This window comes from Carettochelys insculpta, chromosome 4, assembly GCF_033958435.1.
Source record: "Carettochelys insculpta isolate YL-2023 chromosome 4, ASM3395843v1, whole genome shotgun sequence".
Taxonomy (NCBI): Eukaryota; Metazoa; Chordata; order Testudines; family Carettochelyidae; genus Carettochelys; species Carettochelys insculpta.
In genome coordinates, this window is record NC_134140.1 from 13,544,135 (window position 1) to 13,562,566 (window position 18,432).

General features: G+C 52.1%; 1 protein-coding gene across 1 annotated transcript; it reads left to right on the top strand.

Moving 5' to 3' along the window:
- Nucleotides 1-581: 581 nt before the first annotated feature.
- Nucleotides 582-5,008, top strand: FOXI3 (forkhead box I3). The gene is made up of 2 exons (XM_074991677.1): nucleotides 582-1,170; nucleotides 3,516-5,008. Exons 1-2 carry the CDS (start codon nucleotides 636-638, stop codon nucleotides 4,106-4,108), a joined length of 1,128 nt encoding a protein of 375 aa, XP_074847778.1. The 5' UTR covers nucleotides 582-635; the 3' UTR covers nucleotides 4,109-5,008.
- The last annotated feature ends 13,424 nt before the right edge of the window (nucleotides 5,009-18,432 follow it).

Here is an 18,432-nt window from a genome sequence, read left to right on the forward strand (position 1 = left end):
CGCTCCGAAGCCGGGCGAGCTCGGGGGTTGCCCCGGGGCCTGGATCGGGCTGTGCAGCGCCCCCCGCAGGCTCGGCCTGTTGCACGGAGCGGGATGCGGGGGACGGCTCTTCCCGGATCTGCAGGGCGCACGGAGCGGCCGCTGCTCCCCGGCGCGGAGGGCCGAGCCGGAGCGCTCCGGTACCCCAGCGACCTTCGCTCCTCCGCCGGGCCCTCCACACGCCCCAACAACCCTCTCGCCTGCAGCCGGGGGGGGGGGGGCAGGGCGGGCAATGGGAAACAGATCACATGGGGGCAGGAGCAGCTCCCCTCCCCGGGGGGCCAGGGGGTGGGAGACAGACAGACAGACAGACCGACAGACAGACAGACAGACCCCCTCCCGGGGGCGTGGGGAGACAGACCGACAGACAGACCGATCCCCTCCCGGGGGGGGGGCGGGGGGGCGCTGCCTTCTCCCCTTTCCCGTGCGGGCTGCCCCCAGCCCCGCCCCGCCGCGCCCCGCCCCGGCGCCCTCCCAGTGGCTGCGCCGCCCCGGCCCCGGCCCCGGCCCCGGGCGGGGAGGCCGGGCAGCCAAGCGGGCGCTATAAGCAGCCACCGCGCGGCCGCCCGGGGAGGGGGCAGTCGCGTCCGGGCACCATGAGCGCCGGCGACCCGCCCGGCTCCCCCGCCAGCCCGCCGCCCCGCCGCGCCCCGGGGGCGCCCGAGCCGGCCGCGTACTGCGGGGAGCCCTTCGGCGGCCTCTACGTGCCGCCGGGCGCCGCGCCGGCAGCCTACGCGCTGGGCGACTACGGGCCGGCGGCCGGCGGCGGCGGCTACCTGTGGGGCCCGGGCCCCTACCTGCAGGGCGGCCCCGCGCCGGCCCCCTTCCTGCCGGCCGGCTGCTCCCGGGGCGCCCCCGCCGCGCCCGCGGCCGACCTGGGCTGGCTGAGCCTGGCCGGGCAGGAGGAGCTGCTGCGCCTGGTGCGGCCGCCCTACTCCTACTCGGCGCTGATCGCCATGGCCATCCAGAGCGCGCCCGGCCGCAAGCTGACCCTGAGCCACATCTACCAGTACGTGGCCGAGAACTTCCCCTTCTACCGGCGCAGCAAGGCGGGCTGGCAGAACTCCATCCGCCACAACCTCAGCCTCAACGACTGCTTCCGCAAGGTGCCCCGCGACGAGGACGACCCCGGTGAGCGCCGAGGGGTGCCCGGGCTGGGGGCGAGGGGCAGAGGATGGGGGAGGGGGCGGCGGGGGCTAAGGGGGAGCACGGCTTGTGGGGGTGCCCGGCGGCAGAGGGATGCGGAGATCACAGGAGGGTGGGGTGCCCGGGGACAGAGGGGTGGGGGGGTTACAGGAGGTGGGGGTGGGATGCCTGGGGGGTTAGAGGGGTGGGGGGTTACAGGAGGTGGGGGTGGGGTGCCGGGGGGGTTAGAGGGGTGGGGGGAGTACAGGAGGTGGGAGTGGGGTGCCCGGGGACAGAGGGGTGGGGGTGTTACAGGAGGTGGGAGTGGGGTGCTTGGAGGGTTAGAGGGGTGGGGGGGTTACAGGAGGTGGGGGTGGGGTGTCTGGGGGGTTACAGCAGGTTGGGTGCCGGGGCAGAGGGATGGGCGTCGCCCAGGAGGTGGGGGTGGGGTGCCCGGGGGCAGAGGGGTGGGGGGTTACAGGAGGTGGGAGTGGGGGTGCCTGGGGGGTTAGAGGGGTGGGGGGAGTACAGGAGGTGGGAGTGGGGTGCCCGGGGACAGAGGGGTGGGGGTATTACAGGAGGTGGGAGTGGGGTGCTTGGAGGGTTAGAGGGGTGGGGGGGTTACAGGAGGTGGGGAGTGCCTGGGGGGTTAGAGGGGTGGGGGGTTACAGGAGGTGGGGGTGGGGTGTCTGGGGGGTTACAGCAGGTTGGGTGCCGGGGCAGAGGGATGGGCGTCGCCCAGGAGGTGGGGGGGGTGGCAGGTTGAGCAGAGCCGGGTGCGGGTGGGTGGTGGCTGGAGACGGGCCGTGGGGTGCCGGGGGCTGGAGCGGGAATGGGACTGGTTGGTGCCGGGCCGGAGGAGGTGGAGATGCCCAGATACCCGGGAGGGCGATGAGGGGCGGCCAGAGTCTGGCGGGGGGGACCCCAGCGGAGCGCCACACGGGCCAAGCTCTGCAGCAGCCCCGGGGCAGCCGCGGGGAGCGGGGCGGGGTGGGGGGAAGCAGCACGGCTTTGTCCTGGCCCCGCCGCGAGGCCTCAGCGCCCCAGGCCGGGGGACGGGAGGTGGGGCCCGACCAGAGCGGGGGAGCCCGGAGCCCTAAGGATCCCGCCGCGCTGAGCCAGCCTGGCCGGGGATGCACGTGGCGCGGCCTGTGGCTGCAGGGAGCGGCTGCTGGAGGTGCCCGACCCCGATCCCTCCGGGGGTGGGCCCTGCGGGAGGTCATGGAGCCGGAGGCCGGAGACCAACCCCATGGGAGCAGCTGGATCCAGGGCCCCAGGCTCATGCCAGCGGGGTGGGCCCATTCGGGGGGGACCCCCATTCTCTAGGGCCAAGGGTGGGGATCCTTAGCACTGACTCCTGCCTCCAGCTTGCAGGGCGTGCAGCCCGCCTGCTCCCCGGGTGTGGCAGCTGCAGGGTCCCTGCTCCCCTGAAGGACGGTGTGGCTCAGAGGTGCGTTGGGTGCAGAGGCCGGTGGGGGTGGGTACAGCATCAGAGATGTGTGGGGAGGCGGTGGGGGGGTTATGTCCTTAGTAGGCAAAGGATTTACCTGCCAGTGCAAAGTGCCGAGGGACTCCGGACCTGAGGGGGTGTGACAAACGGTGCTCAGCAGGGTGAGCTGCATATTTATACAGACTGATTGCCTGGGCACATGGGTAGTTTTGAAACCACCCTGTCAGGGGACAGGCCCTCCCTGGTACTCTTGTGTATGTAAATCTGCCTCCCCTCTCTCCCACATAGGGGTGAGATGGCCCCACACATGCCCAGCGTTGCTGAGATACCTCTCTCCTTCCCCCTTCTGCAGCTGGGCTGCATCAGGGTGAAAACAAGTGTGGGCATATACTGCAGGGCAGATCTCCCCGAGACTGGGGCACTAGCTGGCGAGCATGGGCTATGGGCCCCCTGTGCCTGATCCTCAGCGGGGCTGAGGCTGTTCGAGCCCCAGCTAGCGCAGGAGGGAGCACTTCCTGCTTTTAGCACTTCAAGTCCCCAGGTCAAGCCCTGGTGCCTTGGCCAAGATGGCTCCCTTCAAGCACACTTAAATGGCTGGCCAGGGTGTCGTATGGAGTAGCATTAGTTCTGTCTGCAGGTCCTTTTCACCCGGTTTGGCTGAGGTTGTATGACCTACAGGGGCGATTCTGATCCTGCTCAGCGGCTGCAGGTTTCAGTCGGGGTGCACGGTCCGTGGGGCAAATCCTGAATTCCTGCACGTGAGGCAGTGAAATTGCACCAGTGCAAGAGGAGAATGGGGCCCTGCTCAGGCAGCCTCGAATGGGTGTTTGGCAGGAGGCCTATGGAAGGTGCAGCTCCTGTTCAGGGGTGCTTGCTCTGACTCACTCTCTGTCTCCTTCAGGGAAGGGGAACTACTGGACCTTAGACCCAAACTGCGAGAAGATGTTCGATAACGGGAACTTCCGGCGCAAGCGTAAGCGGCGGTCAGAGCCCAGCACCCCCGCAGTGGTGCCCTCCCTTGGAGGCGTGAAGGCTGAGGACCGGCATCCCATCCCCGCTTCCATGGGCAAGCCCTGTGGAAACAGCCCCTCCCCTGAGCTGGAACCATCTCCTGTACAGGACCATCTGAAAAGCTCCTCTTCCCCAGGCATCCTCTCAGCCCCCCCTGGCTGCTTGAGCACCTTCTTCAGTGGCATGAGCTCTCTGAGCAGTGGAGGGAACCGCCTGGCAGGAGGCCTCAGCAGTGAGCTGCACCATCGGAACTTCCCCACTGGGCAGATGAGCGGTGGCACCTTCGCTGTCTCTTCCAGCAGCTCCTCCCAGGACATTCTCCCACCAGACCAGCTGCAGCGAGTTCCAGGGCCCACGGCTGCCTATTACAACTCCTTCCACCCCAGCAGCAGCAGCAGCAGCAGCCAGGGAGCCCAGTACAATCATTACTACAACTTCACAGTCAATAGCCTCATCTACACCCGGGATGGCACTGAGGTGTAGGGCATGGAGTGGGGTCTGGAATGCAGCTACAGGGAACGAGACAGGCAGAGTCATTCAGCCACTAGGAAGCCTGTGTGCTTTTGCAAACTGCATTCCAAGCACAACATTTCCAGTACATTTCAGGTTGTCCCAGGAAGAAAAAACTTACCTACATATGCTATGTGGAGTATTTCCCCTGCTCATCCCTGCAAAATCACAGATCTCCATAGGATATCTGTTTGCCATTCAGCTCAGCAAATGAGAACAAGGGCTGGATTAGTGACTTCAGAGGGTTTTATGGCTGCACAGAGAAATCAGCGTGGACAAAATACAGACACGTGGCAGGGCAGTGTTGCCTGTTGGTCATTTGTGAACCCCTGTTTACAAGTTTTTTGCTCTTAGAAGAAAGAAAAGGAAGAAGAGTTTTCTAAAGAAGTGCCTTGTCAAAATCCTTGTTAGTGATTGCCAGGTTAGGTAATTGTTGTAACCCTCAATTCTTCAAGGTACAATTCCTGGGCAGATTCTGTGGCCATCCAGAACCCCATTAGAAGCAGCACAGCCCCATGCAGGTTTGCCTGTCTGCCTGTGCTTCGTGTGTTGAAGAATCAGGACATTATTTTGTAAAACAGTTGTTTTACTTAAGCTTAGTACCAAAGACAATCTAGCCATCCAGCTTTAGCAAGAAAATAAAACACGATGAATATTTTTATACATATTTGTATGTAATGTACTAGTCTGTAAATACGTTTCTATGGGGTTTTATATTTGTAAATTATGCTCTGGAATTGTACTTATTTATAATGCATTTGAAATTTGATAAGTTCATTTTACCATCCTTTCTGCCCATGTCCCCATCTGGTCCCCTTCCCTTTTTATTGTAGTGTATGAATGAAACATTTCAAGCTGAACAAAAATTTAGGAATAAAATATTTGCAGTTAGATTTTTGCTTGTTGGTTCATCAGCCCATTTTCTCCCCTATTCTAGATGGGTAGGACAACCAAGAATTGGGACAAAAGATATATGGACCCGCTAACACTTTCTTCTGTGCCAAGAAAAAAATACTGCTTTCAGTCCAAAGGAGAAGTTTGTGGTTTGGTTTACAACCTCCTGGTGGGTTTATTGTGAAAGGTGGGCTGAAGCTTTTGCTGTTCCTAGCTAGTAAGTTCCCCACTTTCAGCCTAGTTTAGTTAATATGGTTGAAGGCTTGCAAAGTTAGCCAGAGCAGGGCTGAGCTGTGTCAATGAGATGTTTACAATTCAACAGAAGCAGGATCAGGTCCATGTACCCAAATTCAGACCCTGGAATAATATGAGTCAAATGAATGACATCCTCTTAAAGGTCCAAAGCAGAGTAATCCACTGGCAATCTGGAGCAAAATGTGCTTTAATACACAGTGTTTCTCAACCCGGGTATGTGTACCCTTCTTGGGGATATTGAGGTCTTTCAGGGGGTACATCAACTCATCTAGATATTTGCCTAGTTTTACAACAGTCTACATAAAAACACTAGTAAAGTCAGTACAATACAAAAGTTCATTTAGATAATGACTTGTTTCTACTGCTTCATATGCCTTACACTGAAATGTAAGTACAATATTTCTATTCCAGTTCATTGATTTGATAATAAGCTGGTAGAAAGTCAGCAACTTTTCAGTAGTCTTCTGTGATATTTTTGCATGTTTTTATAAGTTAAGTAGTTTTTAAGTGAGGGGTAGCTTGGTGGTATGCAAAACAAATCTGACTAATGCAAAGGGTGCTGTAATCTTGAAAGGTTGAATGACACTTGTTTTAACACCTCAGATTACTTTAGGACCGTGTTTTTCAACGAGTTGTACAGGTACCGTTAGGGGCATGCAAGAGAAGTCTTCAACTGTGCAAGACTTTCCTCCCAGTCTTTCACCCATGTTAACACCAGCTCCCATCTGTGGAAGCTATGGGTGGAGCATTGCTGCAGATGCTTGCATGTAGCTGTCACCATTTCAACCATCCCACACAGCCACTCCCGTGGAGTCCTTTGTCCCATTGCTGCTGCTGCTGGAGTGAAGATGTTAGAAGGCAACAAGAAGTCAGTACCCGAGTTACTCGGTATCTTCAAAAACAACAAGAAGTCCTATGGCACCTTATAGACTAACAGATATTTTGGAGCATAAGCTTTGTGGTCAAAGACCTGCTTCATCAGGTGGTCTTTGCCCACGAAAGCTGATGCTCCAAAATATCTGTTAGTCTATAAGGTGCCGCAGGACTTCTTGTTGTTTTTGAAGATAGCGAGTAACTTGGGTACCTCTCCGGGAGTGCGGAATGACTAAAATGTGAAGGTGCAGGTTTGGGGGCCTGGCCTGGTCCTAGTTTGCGACATGCTGAGCACCCTCATCTGTCAGTGAGGGCTCGGTGGCTTTCCAAGGAGGATATCCGCAAGAGGCGGTTAGAATGTGGGGACTACTGTCAGCAGGGGAAAGGGGGCTGCAGGGGACTGGAGGGTGCTGCCGTTCCCCTGCTTAAGCTTATCCCCCGCCCCCAAGAGACTCATCAGGCTTCACTGCCAATAATCTCAGCCACTCAACAGAGACGTGTACCAATAGAAAATATTGGCTAACCTACGTTTGTTACCACTCTTTGCTAACAGTAAATCTCACCAGGGATTCCCCTGCCCCTCACATGGGCAGTGCTCTCATTTTTTTCCCATCCTTATGCAGAATAAATCTTGTTATGTGACCAAGGCATGCGCATATGTGCACCACCCACAGTATTTCCTGTAAGCAGAGTACTTGGTGGCTTCCCCGGAGAAATTCAGGTGTTGCCCAGCTGATTAACAGAGCGCCTACAGCCAGGAGCATGTATTTTTACTGATGGTTCCCAGCTGCACATGCCTTGGTGCCATAAACTGTATTCCACCCACAGATGGAAAAAGATTAAGGGGAACACTGATCACCAGTAGAAACATGTGCTGTTAGCTGTGGGCACTCTGCTAATCTGCTGGGCAGTATTTGAATCTTCTGGGTGGCTGCCCAAACATTCAGCTTACAGGGAATGCTGGCGGCGAGCCTGACCTACCATAGTGAATGAATCAAACCCTAATATATAAGAATAAGTTGATTTCATAGGCTTGATTCTGATCTTCCGTCAGTTTTAACTACTGACCTGAGTGAAGTTATTCATAATTTACCTTGCTGTAAGATGGAGGGTAATCATGCATTTTTGTGTAGAGAATCCTACAGATTCCTCTGTTTTGAAAATGCCTCCTTTTTCTAGAGTAGTTAAAAAATCTCAGAAGGCACAAGCTTACAGAACTTGCTTACTTATGTATTTTACTATTGGGGGGATAGGTGAAGGTGAAGGAAAGTCATCAAATTACTGTATTGTATTGGTTACATCATCAGGATCAGGAACAACAAATTCCTTTGTGCAATCAGCTTGTGGAGTTAAATTTAAATAAGGCTCAGTCCTCTGAGTCAGAGGATCTGGCCCACAATGGTCCTGGCCTTGTAGGCTAGTAAGTGAAACTTCTATTGGTATCTTTGAAAGATCACACCTGATATTGCCATGTGCCAAATGTGTGGTGAGGTCAATGACAGATGCCACAGCCCAAACCTTGCAGGATCAGGGCATACATGGGTACATTGCTCATCTCTGCATGTCCATCATGCCAGGGTTTCAGGACTGGGCTGTTAATAGACTCAAACATTCTGATGGCATTTACAATTTTCCTCCTCTTAGTTAGCACTCGTATTGGCCCTAGCCTGGGACTGAGTCTGAATATAATGACTTGGATGTTCATGATAAAACAAGCTGTCCAAGAGGCACTTACTAGCATTCAGTCTATAATAGAAACCTGGTCTCTGCTCAGGGAGTTGAGTGAATGAGTCTTAATGGCAGCCTTAGCTTTTCCTTTTGTCATTCCAATTGACTCCTCATTTAAAACCATTTAGCAACACCCAAGTCATGGGAGAGTGAGTGCAGCCAGACTGGCCTTAATGACAGACACTCAAAAAAACAACAGTGCTGTTGTCATGGGCCATCTTCCTCCAAACTGAGCTCTCTAGGAGTGGGAGGGAAAAGGACAACAGGGTCAAAAGACAATGAGCCCCTCCCCTGAATCCCTCTGCTTTCCCCTTCAAACCCCAAGAAGCCAGCAAAGCTTGTCTCTGATCTGTTTGTACAGCATCTAGTGTAGTGGATCTTGGTCCACATCTGGGCCTCTGGCACTATGACAATGCAGATAATAATGAGACCAGCAGCAAAGGGCAAAAGCAGTTGTGCTCCCAGTCTGTGTATGTCTACACTAGTGTTTTGATGGGCATTCTGAGGCCAGATCTTGAGACTACTGAAGTCGGTGGGAAAGGTCCAAACTGACTTCTGTTAGAGTAGGATCAACTTCCCCATTCCCACCCAGCCCCGGGGTTCCTCCCAAAGCCAGGCAAAGGAATCAGCCCTGGCAGCTGGTTGTTACTACACTGAGCTAGCTAATGATTTATTTTTATTCATGAACTTTCTGGGAGTTGGAGTGAAGTGAAGCCACACAACCTCTTGTGGTTGCAGACACTGATAACAGCACCTCTGATATTTGTGCTGCTAATTCATTGTTTCTTTTCTGATGCACCCTGGAGATCCCAGTCCTGGGTCAGGGCCACATTTTGCCTGGCACTATATGTACTCTATATATAAACACATTTCTGCCCTAAGGAGTTCACTGTCTAAACACATGGCAGGGGCAATACTGGTAGATGGAGTGTGATGGTCACTGACTTGCCACCAGCGTTTTTCCAACACTTTGTCATTTAATCCTACTCAGAGCTGGCCTTCTTCACATAAAACAGTAAAAATGCTGGCAGGCCTCCTCTGCAGGTCATCACTAGGCCTCCTGGTGTTGCTTGCATGAATGAAGTGAACTGAACATTAGCAAATCTTTAGAAAATGCCCCTAATGCAGATAAGGCCTAAACATCTATTATGCGTTTTATCTCACACTCTTAAAACAGAGGGGTTTATTGCGAACCAGGAGCCTCAAGCCTGCTCCACTGATTCATCTAAGTAGTCCCATTGGGCCTCATTCTGGTGTCAGAGTAGTTTAAAAGTGGTGCAATTCTCTTCAGTGAAGTTGCACCAATATCCGCAAGATGAAATTCAGGTCCAGTCGCTATCACTTTTGGTGACAGGACAACTAACACAGTACCCCGCCTGACAGGTGGACTGGTTGGAAAATGATTGTTTTTTCCTACATAGAAAACTCTGAGAAAATGAATTTTGTTTTTATCCCCAGAGCTCCCTACATTCTCATAAAAAAACCAAAATCCCTTAAAACTGAATAGTTTTCAGGCTTTGGAAACCCCATTTTTTTCAGTTTTCAGCTGATCAAAATAAAAATAATTTGGTTTTCAGGTTGGCTTTTTTCTCTCTCTCTCTTTTTCCTCCAAAAAATTTCGCTTAGTTGAAGAAACCATTTTTGTGGTAGAGAGAAAGACATTGACTGGATTTTTTCTGCACCCAACCTAGCAGAGGGATGTTCCTGTGTTAAAACTAAGAATGATTTGCGTTTGCAGGACTAACATGACTCTAGGGTAAACCATCAAAGGTTTTCTTTCATATTTTTCATGTGCTAGCTCTGAATCATACCACACAATCTTACTCCTCACACACAACACCATGGCTGTGTCTACACTAGCCCCAAACTTCGAACTGGCCACACAAATGGCCATTTTGAAGTTTACTAATGAAGCGCTGAAATACATATTCAGCACCTCATTAGCATGGGGGCGGCCACGGCACTTCGAAATTGATGCGGCTCGCCACCGCACAGCTCGTCCAGACGGGGCTCCTTTTCGAATGGACCCTGGCTACTTCAAAGTCCCCTTATTCCTATGAGCAGATGGGAATAAGGGGACTTTGAAGTAGCTGGGGTCCTTTCGAAAAGGAGCCCCATCTGGACGAGCCGTGCGGCAGCGAGGTGCGTCAATTTCGAAGTGCCGCGGCCGCCCGCGTGCTAATGAGGCGCTGAATATGTATTTCAGCGCTTCATCAGTAAACTTCGAAATGGCCATTTGAGTGGCAATTTCGAAGTTTGGGGCTAGTGTAGATATAGCCCATGTGTGATACAAGTGTGTGTGATCTGCTGAATAGACTATTAGAACATCTACCCTAAAGGCTACTCTTTAAGTGCAGCAAAGTCAGCGGAAAGACTTCCCCACTGGCTCCAGTGGGCTTTGGATCAGGCTTGTAGTCAGCCTGTCTCTAGCATATTTCGGACCATCTAATCTACCACCCAGGTGAGAGGGGAAAGAAGCTAAAAGATGATACAGCTTGAGAGCAGTCCATCATAGGCCTGATCCTGGTAAAACTCCCATTGGCTGCTGTATAGAAGCAGGCCCCATGGCCTCCTGTGATTATTTTCCTTTTTCTGGCAGTCCATGGTGTCAGGGTTTATTGACAAAGCAAATAGCTCACTGTGTAGCCAAGCTAGGACAGCAATAAACAATGGCAGATCAGCTCAGGATTGATGGTTAACCTGCCCTCAGTCCCCTTGGGCACCACTGATTTTATGTCCAATTACAGTAAATAGCAGAACTGTTTCATCTTCCTCCCTCTCCCTTTGGATGGTAGCAGAGATCAAGCTGTGCCCTGTTTCTTTGGGACTCCTGCACTTTGTATTGATTTGCATTGATGGCAGCGGAGTCACTCCTGCTTAACATCTAGCAGTCAAACGAGGCCAAATTCTTCTCCTACATCCCTGTGAATCTGTAATAACTCCATTTGCCAGATCTGAAGAAGTGGGTCTGCCCCACGAAAGCTCATCTCCTAATACATTATTTTGTTAGTCTTTAAAGTGCTACATGACTGCTTGTTTGCTTTGTAAAGATACTAACACAGCTACCGCTCTGTGACTATTTGGTGTAAATGTTAATCTGTAGCTACACAAGTAACAAGCAGTCCTCAGGCACCTTAGAGACTAACATATTTATTAGGTCAGGAGCTTTCGTGGGCAAAACCCATCTTTTCATCTGAGGAGGTGGGTTTTGCCCATGACAGTTCGTGACCCTATAAATTTGTTAGTCTCTAAGGTGCTATGGAATGACTAGTTATTTGAAGAACCTGAGTGTAGTTGCATTGAATTTATACTAGTGTAATTGAAAGGAATTTTGGCTCATTTTGATCCCGGTCCCACAAAATGATGAGCAGCCTTCAGTACCAGTGTCCTATATGGGCATTGTGGACGCACAGCACCTTGCAGGATCTGGCCCTATTATTGCAGACATGGGAGTTTGGGGCCACAATTAATGTGGGGACGTTTCTATAATATGCACACATCCCTGTCTGTAAAACGGGTGTATTTATTTCTCTAGGGGTGGGGTACTATGTGGAGTAATTAAGGAACTTAAATCTGCATATCTTTGTCTTCCACCCTCTCCCATTGACGCTGGAAGGACTTTTGCATACACAAAAAATACAGGAATCCGACCATTGTTTGACAAATGAATTGCACACATGCTCAGAATTATTATGATAATTTTAGGAGGTACCTGAACCTCCCATTTTCCGGGGAAGCATGTTGGCTTCTTACCACAAGATGGAAGATCTTGGGTCTTTCTAGCTCTTTACCTGGCCCAGAATAGCTAAGTACCTCTCAATATTTCAAAATATCATCCGTCTGTGTCTCATCCTTCCTAGTCTTTGGGAGACGTGACTTGGTTGGTTACATTTATGTGCATATTTGTATTTGAGGGAGAGTTAAGTTGAAGAGACCCAGTTTGTACTCTTTCTGAAAGCGCTGAGGTCCAGCCTTATCTCATCTGTTTGTCTCCACTGCAGCCAAAAACTGCCGCGCCTTAGCCAACAGTTTCATTGTTCTGGTGGAATGTAGCTGTCATGAGCGGTCACGGCCATGGAGGGGGAGATGGTCTCCCTTGTAACTAAAGTTAATCCCTCCGAGGGCTTTGACTTAGATTTGGACTAGCCCAGAGAGTGGAGCATGGGGCTTTGTGGTCATGTAGTACTGAGTTGTTAAGGAGACTGCTGTGTTTGGACTGTGTGGCTGTCCCTAAACTAACATCCAAGTCAGGAGGCTGGGAATGTGTAGATCACTGTGGCAAGGTCTGTATCACATGGATTGGGGCTCAGTCTTCTAGCCAGTCGTAGCTGGAACTGGGCATTTTTTCCACTTTCTCTGGGCATCCACTGGCACTGAAGAGTCTAGCAAACCTGAATGCTACTGACTTACTTAATCTGGAAGCAAGCAGTGGGAGATGTCACAGAGCAGACAAGTTCTCCAGAGCTTTCTCGCAGCCTCCTCCCGGTCTTGCTTGGGTTCATCTTTATTCAGCTGCCCTTCATTTTGCCTGGGCTCTGAGAGCAATGGCACTGGAATCATTTTTATAGTGGAGGCACTGAGAGACACTGAACAAAATGGTAATCCTGGTGTATTGGGGTGGGCAATAATTTTTGATGGGGGCCACTCCAAGATTTAGGCTAGTGGTCAAGGGCCACACTTTTCTGTGGAGGAGGTGCAGGGCCTGGGATGGAGGTCAGGTGCTCAAGGGAGCTTGGGGTAGGAGACTGGGGAGCAGGCAGGCCTACCAATGGGGGGATAAAGAGGGCAGTTGCAGCACAGCCTGGTGTTTCAATGGGGCCCAGAGCTCCTGGCCACCACAGCTGCTACTGAGGCAGTGGCGGCAGCCAGAGCTCTGGGCCCCTTTGGAATGCCAGGGAAGAGTCTCTCCAGCAGCTCTGAGGGCTGGGTGAGGGGAGAGGGCCCAGTGCCCTGCTCCAGACAGCACAAAGAGCTACCTGCCCTCAGTACTGCCCCTTATGCCTGAGGTTCTGCCCCTCCTGAGAGTGCGGAGCAGGACTCCCCATGCACCGTGCCCCTGGGCTCACAGTGACTGTTCACCTGGGTGGGTGCAGGATAAGGTGTGAGGTCTGAGGGGCAGTGAGGTGAAGGATGGGGTTGTGAGCTGGGGCAGGGGGCTGGGGTGCAGGCTCCAGGAGGGGGTACGGGTGCGGAAGAAGATTCTGATCCTGGGGGATGGGTGTAAGAGCAAGAGCAGGGTTGGGGTGGGGATTTGGGGTGCAGGAGGAGGTGAAGGTGCCAGAGGCAGCTTCTGAGAAGGAGACATTACCTAAGCAGCTCCCTGCCAGCAGCACTCTCAGGCAGGGCTCCCTGCCTGCCAGCAGCCCCAGCCACTGGCTGTTTCATGTGGCTCTGTGGAAACTGGCCAATGGGAGCTGAGTGATTTTTCCAGGGGCAGGGCAGCATGCGAAGCTCTCCCCGTTCCACAGCTGTAGGGGCAGGCCAGATTCAAATCCTGCCCACCCCTGCAGCACCTGATGGAGACCACTTCCAGTCAGGGGATGCTGCTGATCCCCCAGCACTCCTCATTCCAGCAGCGCTGCCTGGGCAAGAGGGGGCGGTTTGGGTCTCACTCACAGGAGATGCAGAATTGGGAGTTCACTGTGTGCGAAAGGCTCTGTAGTGTGTTTTACTTTGTCAGCTTCTCAGCCAGCTTGCTGAAAGGCAGGTTAGTCACTGGGCCACTTGAGCTGAGCCATAGTTTCTTTAATACCGGCCAGAGTGCTGTGCATTGTTGGGGGGGTGCTAGATTCCCCTCTCTGAGGGAAGTGCTGACAGTACCTGTTAGCAGAGTTCCCAGGCGGGGTTACCTATTTGCTCTTCCCACCTGCAGAGGGCAGGGGTCAGAGTCTCACATGTACAGGTGATAGCTCCAGTGGCTATCCCTGCTGTTACCACCATTTCTTGTGCAAACGGAGGCTGGCTGGCCTAGTGAGTTGAGCTGAGCCGATACAGACATAACAACTGTTTTCTACAGCTTGTTTTCTGCCTCCTGGATCCTAATAGATTTTTAAACTCCTTTTGATGCACTTAGATAACCATTGTGGCTGTGTCTAGATGGCTGAGAATTGTCAACAAAAGATACGCAAATTGCACAACACATTTGTGTAGCTTTTGCCAACAGTTTTGTCGGGAGAGACGTGGCCAAATGTCAGAAACCCCACCTCTGTTGAGACATCCCTTCTTCCTCATGGAGTGAGGTGCATGGGGTTGTCGACAGACCGCTCCCGACCGGCAGATCTCTTCCGACAGATCTGCAGTCTGGACGTGTGCTCTGAGGACAGAAGTTTTGTTGACAGAAGCCTGCAGTCTAGACACAGCCTGTGAGGTCAGAGTTGCCTTCCTCCCAGACTGAAAGTTTTCTCTCAAAACAAGCCTTGACAAAACCCACCTCCAACAGAAATATTCCCGTGACATTGTAAAACTTACACGGGAAGTAAAAAACCCAAATGTTCTCTGGCAGTGTTTGCAATAGAAGCTTTGCAGCTTTGTGTGAGCTGGGCATGGGGCATCAAACTGAGGAGAAGCTAAAATGAACTTGCAGGGAGATTTTCATTGTCTCAGCTGAGGGAAATGTTAAAATGCCAATATCTGGGACAGTAAAGAGACATCATCATTATTGTCCTTTGTACCTACTAGCATGTAGGGCAGCAACAAAGGCCCTCCACTTCTGTCTGTCACTGGCCAGCCTCTCAATAGTGCCCCAAGTTTGATTCATGCTCTTCACTAATACTTCAGCAGTCCGGCGCCATGTTGTCTTGGGTCAACCTTGTTTCCGCTCCCCTTCAGGGTCCAGTGCACAGCAGTCTTTGTGATGGAACTTCCATCTTTCCTGATCACGTGCCCAATCCATCTCCAGCATGTGGCCATATCCTCTTGATTGCAGCATGCAAGAAGGTCCTGATTTGAAATTATTCTTGGCCAAAAACTACGGAGGATCCTCCAAAGGCTTCTGCTGCGGAAGGTTGACAATTTACCGAGGTCATATTCTGTCTCTGCCAGCATTTTGATCCATACAATAATGTTGATACGGCCCAGCTCTGATACGACTTCAGTTTGATGCAGATGCTGTACTGTGATGATTTCCACACAGCATTCAGATGCGTGAAGACATTTCTGGCTTTACTGAGTCTGCTCTGAATGTCGCTTGTGACACCTCCATCTTGTCTGATGATACTACCCAAGTATGTAAAGCTCTCTGTGGCAGGTAGGTCCTGGCCATCGATCTTGACTGATGCCAGTGCCTCAATGTTTAAGGTCATGACGTCTCTTTTCTGTTTTCTTCTGGCTAACTCTTAGTCCGACCTGTATGCCAAAGACAAGTAGGTTGTTAAAACCAGGGATGAAAGTAACTTAAAATTGCTAACAGGTATTGTCTTATCGCAACTTCCTGCATGCTCTTTAGATAGCTCCCTGCTGGCTTTTGCCGCAGCTCAGCCAGCTCTTGCTGGAGCTGTGCACCAGGGCTCACCCGCTGACTTTCACCTCTGGTTAAAACATTCAACAATTGGTTAGAACCCAGACTATGATTTCTCTCTCCAAACACAAGCCTGTTTCCCAATTCGGCGTGTCAGCCCCTGCGCTGAAGAGTTTCCATTCAAAACAGGCCTGAACGCAAAGGGAGTATCAGAACCCCTGTGTTACACACGTGAAGCACTTCCTGACAACGCTCATTAGCCAGGCTGAAAAACATGCACTAGACAAGGCTCCTTGTTTTAAAGCTCCTCAGTCGCAGTGGGTATAACTACACTGCAGCTGGGAGCAAGCCACCACCTGAGTAGACAGATTTGCTCCAGCAGGACTTCAGCTAGCAGCCTAAATATGCCAGTGACGACACTGCAGGTCAGGCTCCGAAGCCAGAGCCCACACTCCTGCCTGAGCCAGAGCATCTACATTGCTATTTTTCGTACACTAGTTCAAGGCCAGCCAGCACAAGTCTACCTAAGCTGGGACACTCGCCCCCAGCTACAGTGTTGTCATACTCACTGGACATGACAGCACCAGAAAACAAGCTGTAGGGGCCCCATTGCAACGTCATTCGTCTGCCTTTCTGAAAACCCCCAGTGTGCACTGCACAGACAGAAGCTGGTCCCACACTGAGGCATTTTCCTGGTATGCAAACCTGGTTCTTTCGAGGGGATTAACTGCAGGACAACTAGCTGCGTGGTAAATTTGCCCGAGATAATCCTGGTGGTTGGAAAGTACGGAGCCTGCTGATGAGCTGAGCTGTGTGACCAGCTTCCATTTCTCAGAATCAGTTCCGGTTTTGGCTGTCAGGCTTAACAAGGTGACTTAAAGGTTTGTTAGGAGTTGGGTTCTTGCTCCAAAGAGCTAATTAAGGCAACCGTGGGCTCCTCTGTACTGTAAGTGTAAGACCAGATTTGTGTCCAGGGCACATAAATTCAGTGCATTTTTGGTGACGGTACATGTCGGTACGCATACCGCCACCTTTTCACAGAGCAGGCTGGGAGCCGGAGCTCCTGCCAGCCCCGCAGAAAAACAGGAGCTGGAGCCCCCACTGCCCCTCCAGTAGTCCCAGGCATGGGAGCCTGCCGAAGGGAGAGGGGAGGGCATCGAGGAGCACTGTGTAACTGTGAGCAGACTCAGTTATACCAAATGCTGTCTGATTTCTTGCTGAGCAGCAGCGTCGTTCTCAATGTGGTACGTGCCAATTTCATCCACGCATCTGCAGCTGGGCTGCTGCTAAGCCTTGTTTGAACTGGTGCATTTTAGGAAAATCCCCAGATCCACAGCACCGGATTCCATGTGGACCTGTTCTCCGAATAATTTGGAGGGCTCCCCTCACTCTTTCAATGAGCTCTGAACACACCCTGGAAGGAGACAACTGGGTCGGTATTTTCCCATTCTTTCAGGACTTGCCCTGGAATGGGATGATTTGGCCTTTGGGAGGGGCAGAGGGAGTGACGGCTTCCACAGGCCCCTGGGCAAGGTGTGTGTAGGGCCATCTCCATGCCCCCAGAAGGAACAGGATCTCAGGCAACAGGAGCAGGGCGGGGGCAGCCAGCCCTCAGCACTGCCTGGACCATGGCACTGGACCCAGCCCGCAGCCGTGAGAGCTACACAATGCCCCTGTGACAATTTACAGGGATCCCAGCCTCTGGCCTCCACCATTGCTGCAGTAGCAGTGACTGGGAGTCTCAGCACCTTTGCATCACCAGCCCCTAAGGCACTTGTCTCTTTGCCCACCCCTCCTCATCCCATTGTGGGGGGGGCTGTTTAGCCCCAAATCAGGCCTTTCACCTTGCCTCTGACTTCACATTTCCAGGACCTGGATCAGCTAGGAAGATAATGGCTGAGTTCAATGCACTAGCAACGATAGGTGATACAGAATCTCTTTTAGACTCAAATCCCTTCCAAGTCGACAAAAATTTTCCAGAGCTTAGGTACATTTCTAATTGTTCCGTGGCCTGTATTGAATGTACCATCTGTGTTAATTGCAAATTCTTTTCGGTGTGCTTAATCTTTTTCCAGTTTTCCTGCACTCAGGCAGTAAATCCAATTAGGGATCAACATGGAGCCAATGTTACGTTTTTCAGTTCGAGGCACCAGAGTAATTGCTGGGAAGTGCTTGATTTATTTATTTATTTGACTTTGGACAGGCCAATGATTGTGTGCAGTTCCTGTCTCCCAAGCCATGAGTTAAACGCTCCCAACAGTGCTGCAAGTGTTGAAATGTTGATGGTTCCCTTTCCTTGTGGAGGTTGGAATTGTGAGGGACAGTGGAGGTGCTGGTGTTCAATCTTACTGCACGTGGGGACTTGGCTCAACACAGGCTAAATTCTGACACCCCTCCACATATTGGCTGGCTCCTTAGTCCAGTCATGGTTCCGTTGGAATGAATGGGACCGCCTAGACATAAGGGACGCAGCAGGGCCATTACAGGTTGAACCTCTCTAATCTGGAACTCTTTTGTCCAGGGACATCTGTAATCCAGCATGATGTAATCCAGTAGCCAGACAACCACTTGTCATGGGTGTGGCCAAGTATGCCACAGTCCCACGAAGTTTGTTCACAGCCATCAGTCCTGGCTGTCAGTATTCTGTGCTGTTATTTGCTGTAATATACCCCTACATGTCTTCTAAAAGCCCAGTAAGCAGTGAAAGTGTGAGTAATGTGCTAGGCAATATTGACCTCCTGTGGTCTGGGAGATTCTCTCGGCACCAGTCAGGTTCCAAGGGTGCTGGACTGGAGAGGTTCAACCTGTATTAAGATGCAAATCTGAAAGACACGTGATATGGTCAAGGCTGGCATTAATGAAGGGGTGGACATGCATCTGCTCGTGGAGAAGAAAGGTGTTAGTTCCTCTCTGTACAGCTCCAGTTAGTGGTGCTGGAATTATTTTTAGGGGTTGGGATGCTGAGCTATCCCCCACCAACCTGTTCATGACCCTCACTGCCTCAGCCTGGGATCACACCAGGGGCTAACCACTCTTATGGACTGGGTGCCTTTGCTGCAAATGGTGTTCAGTCCATCTGGTCCAGGAGAGG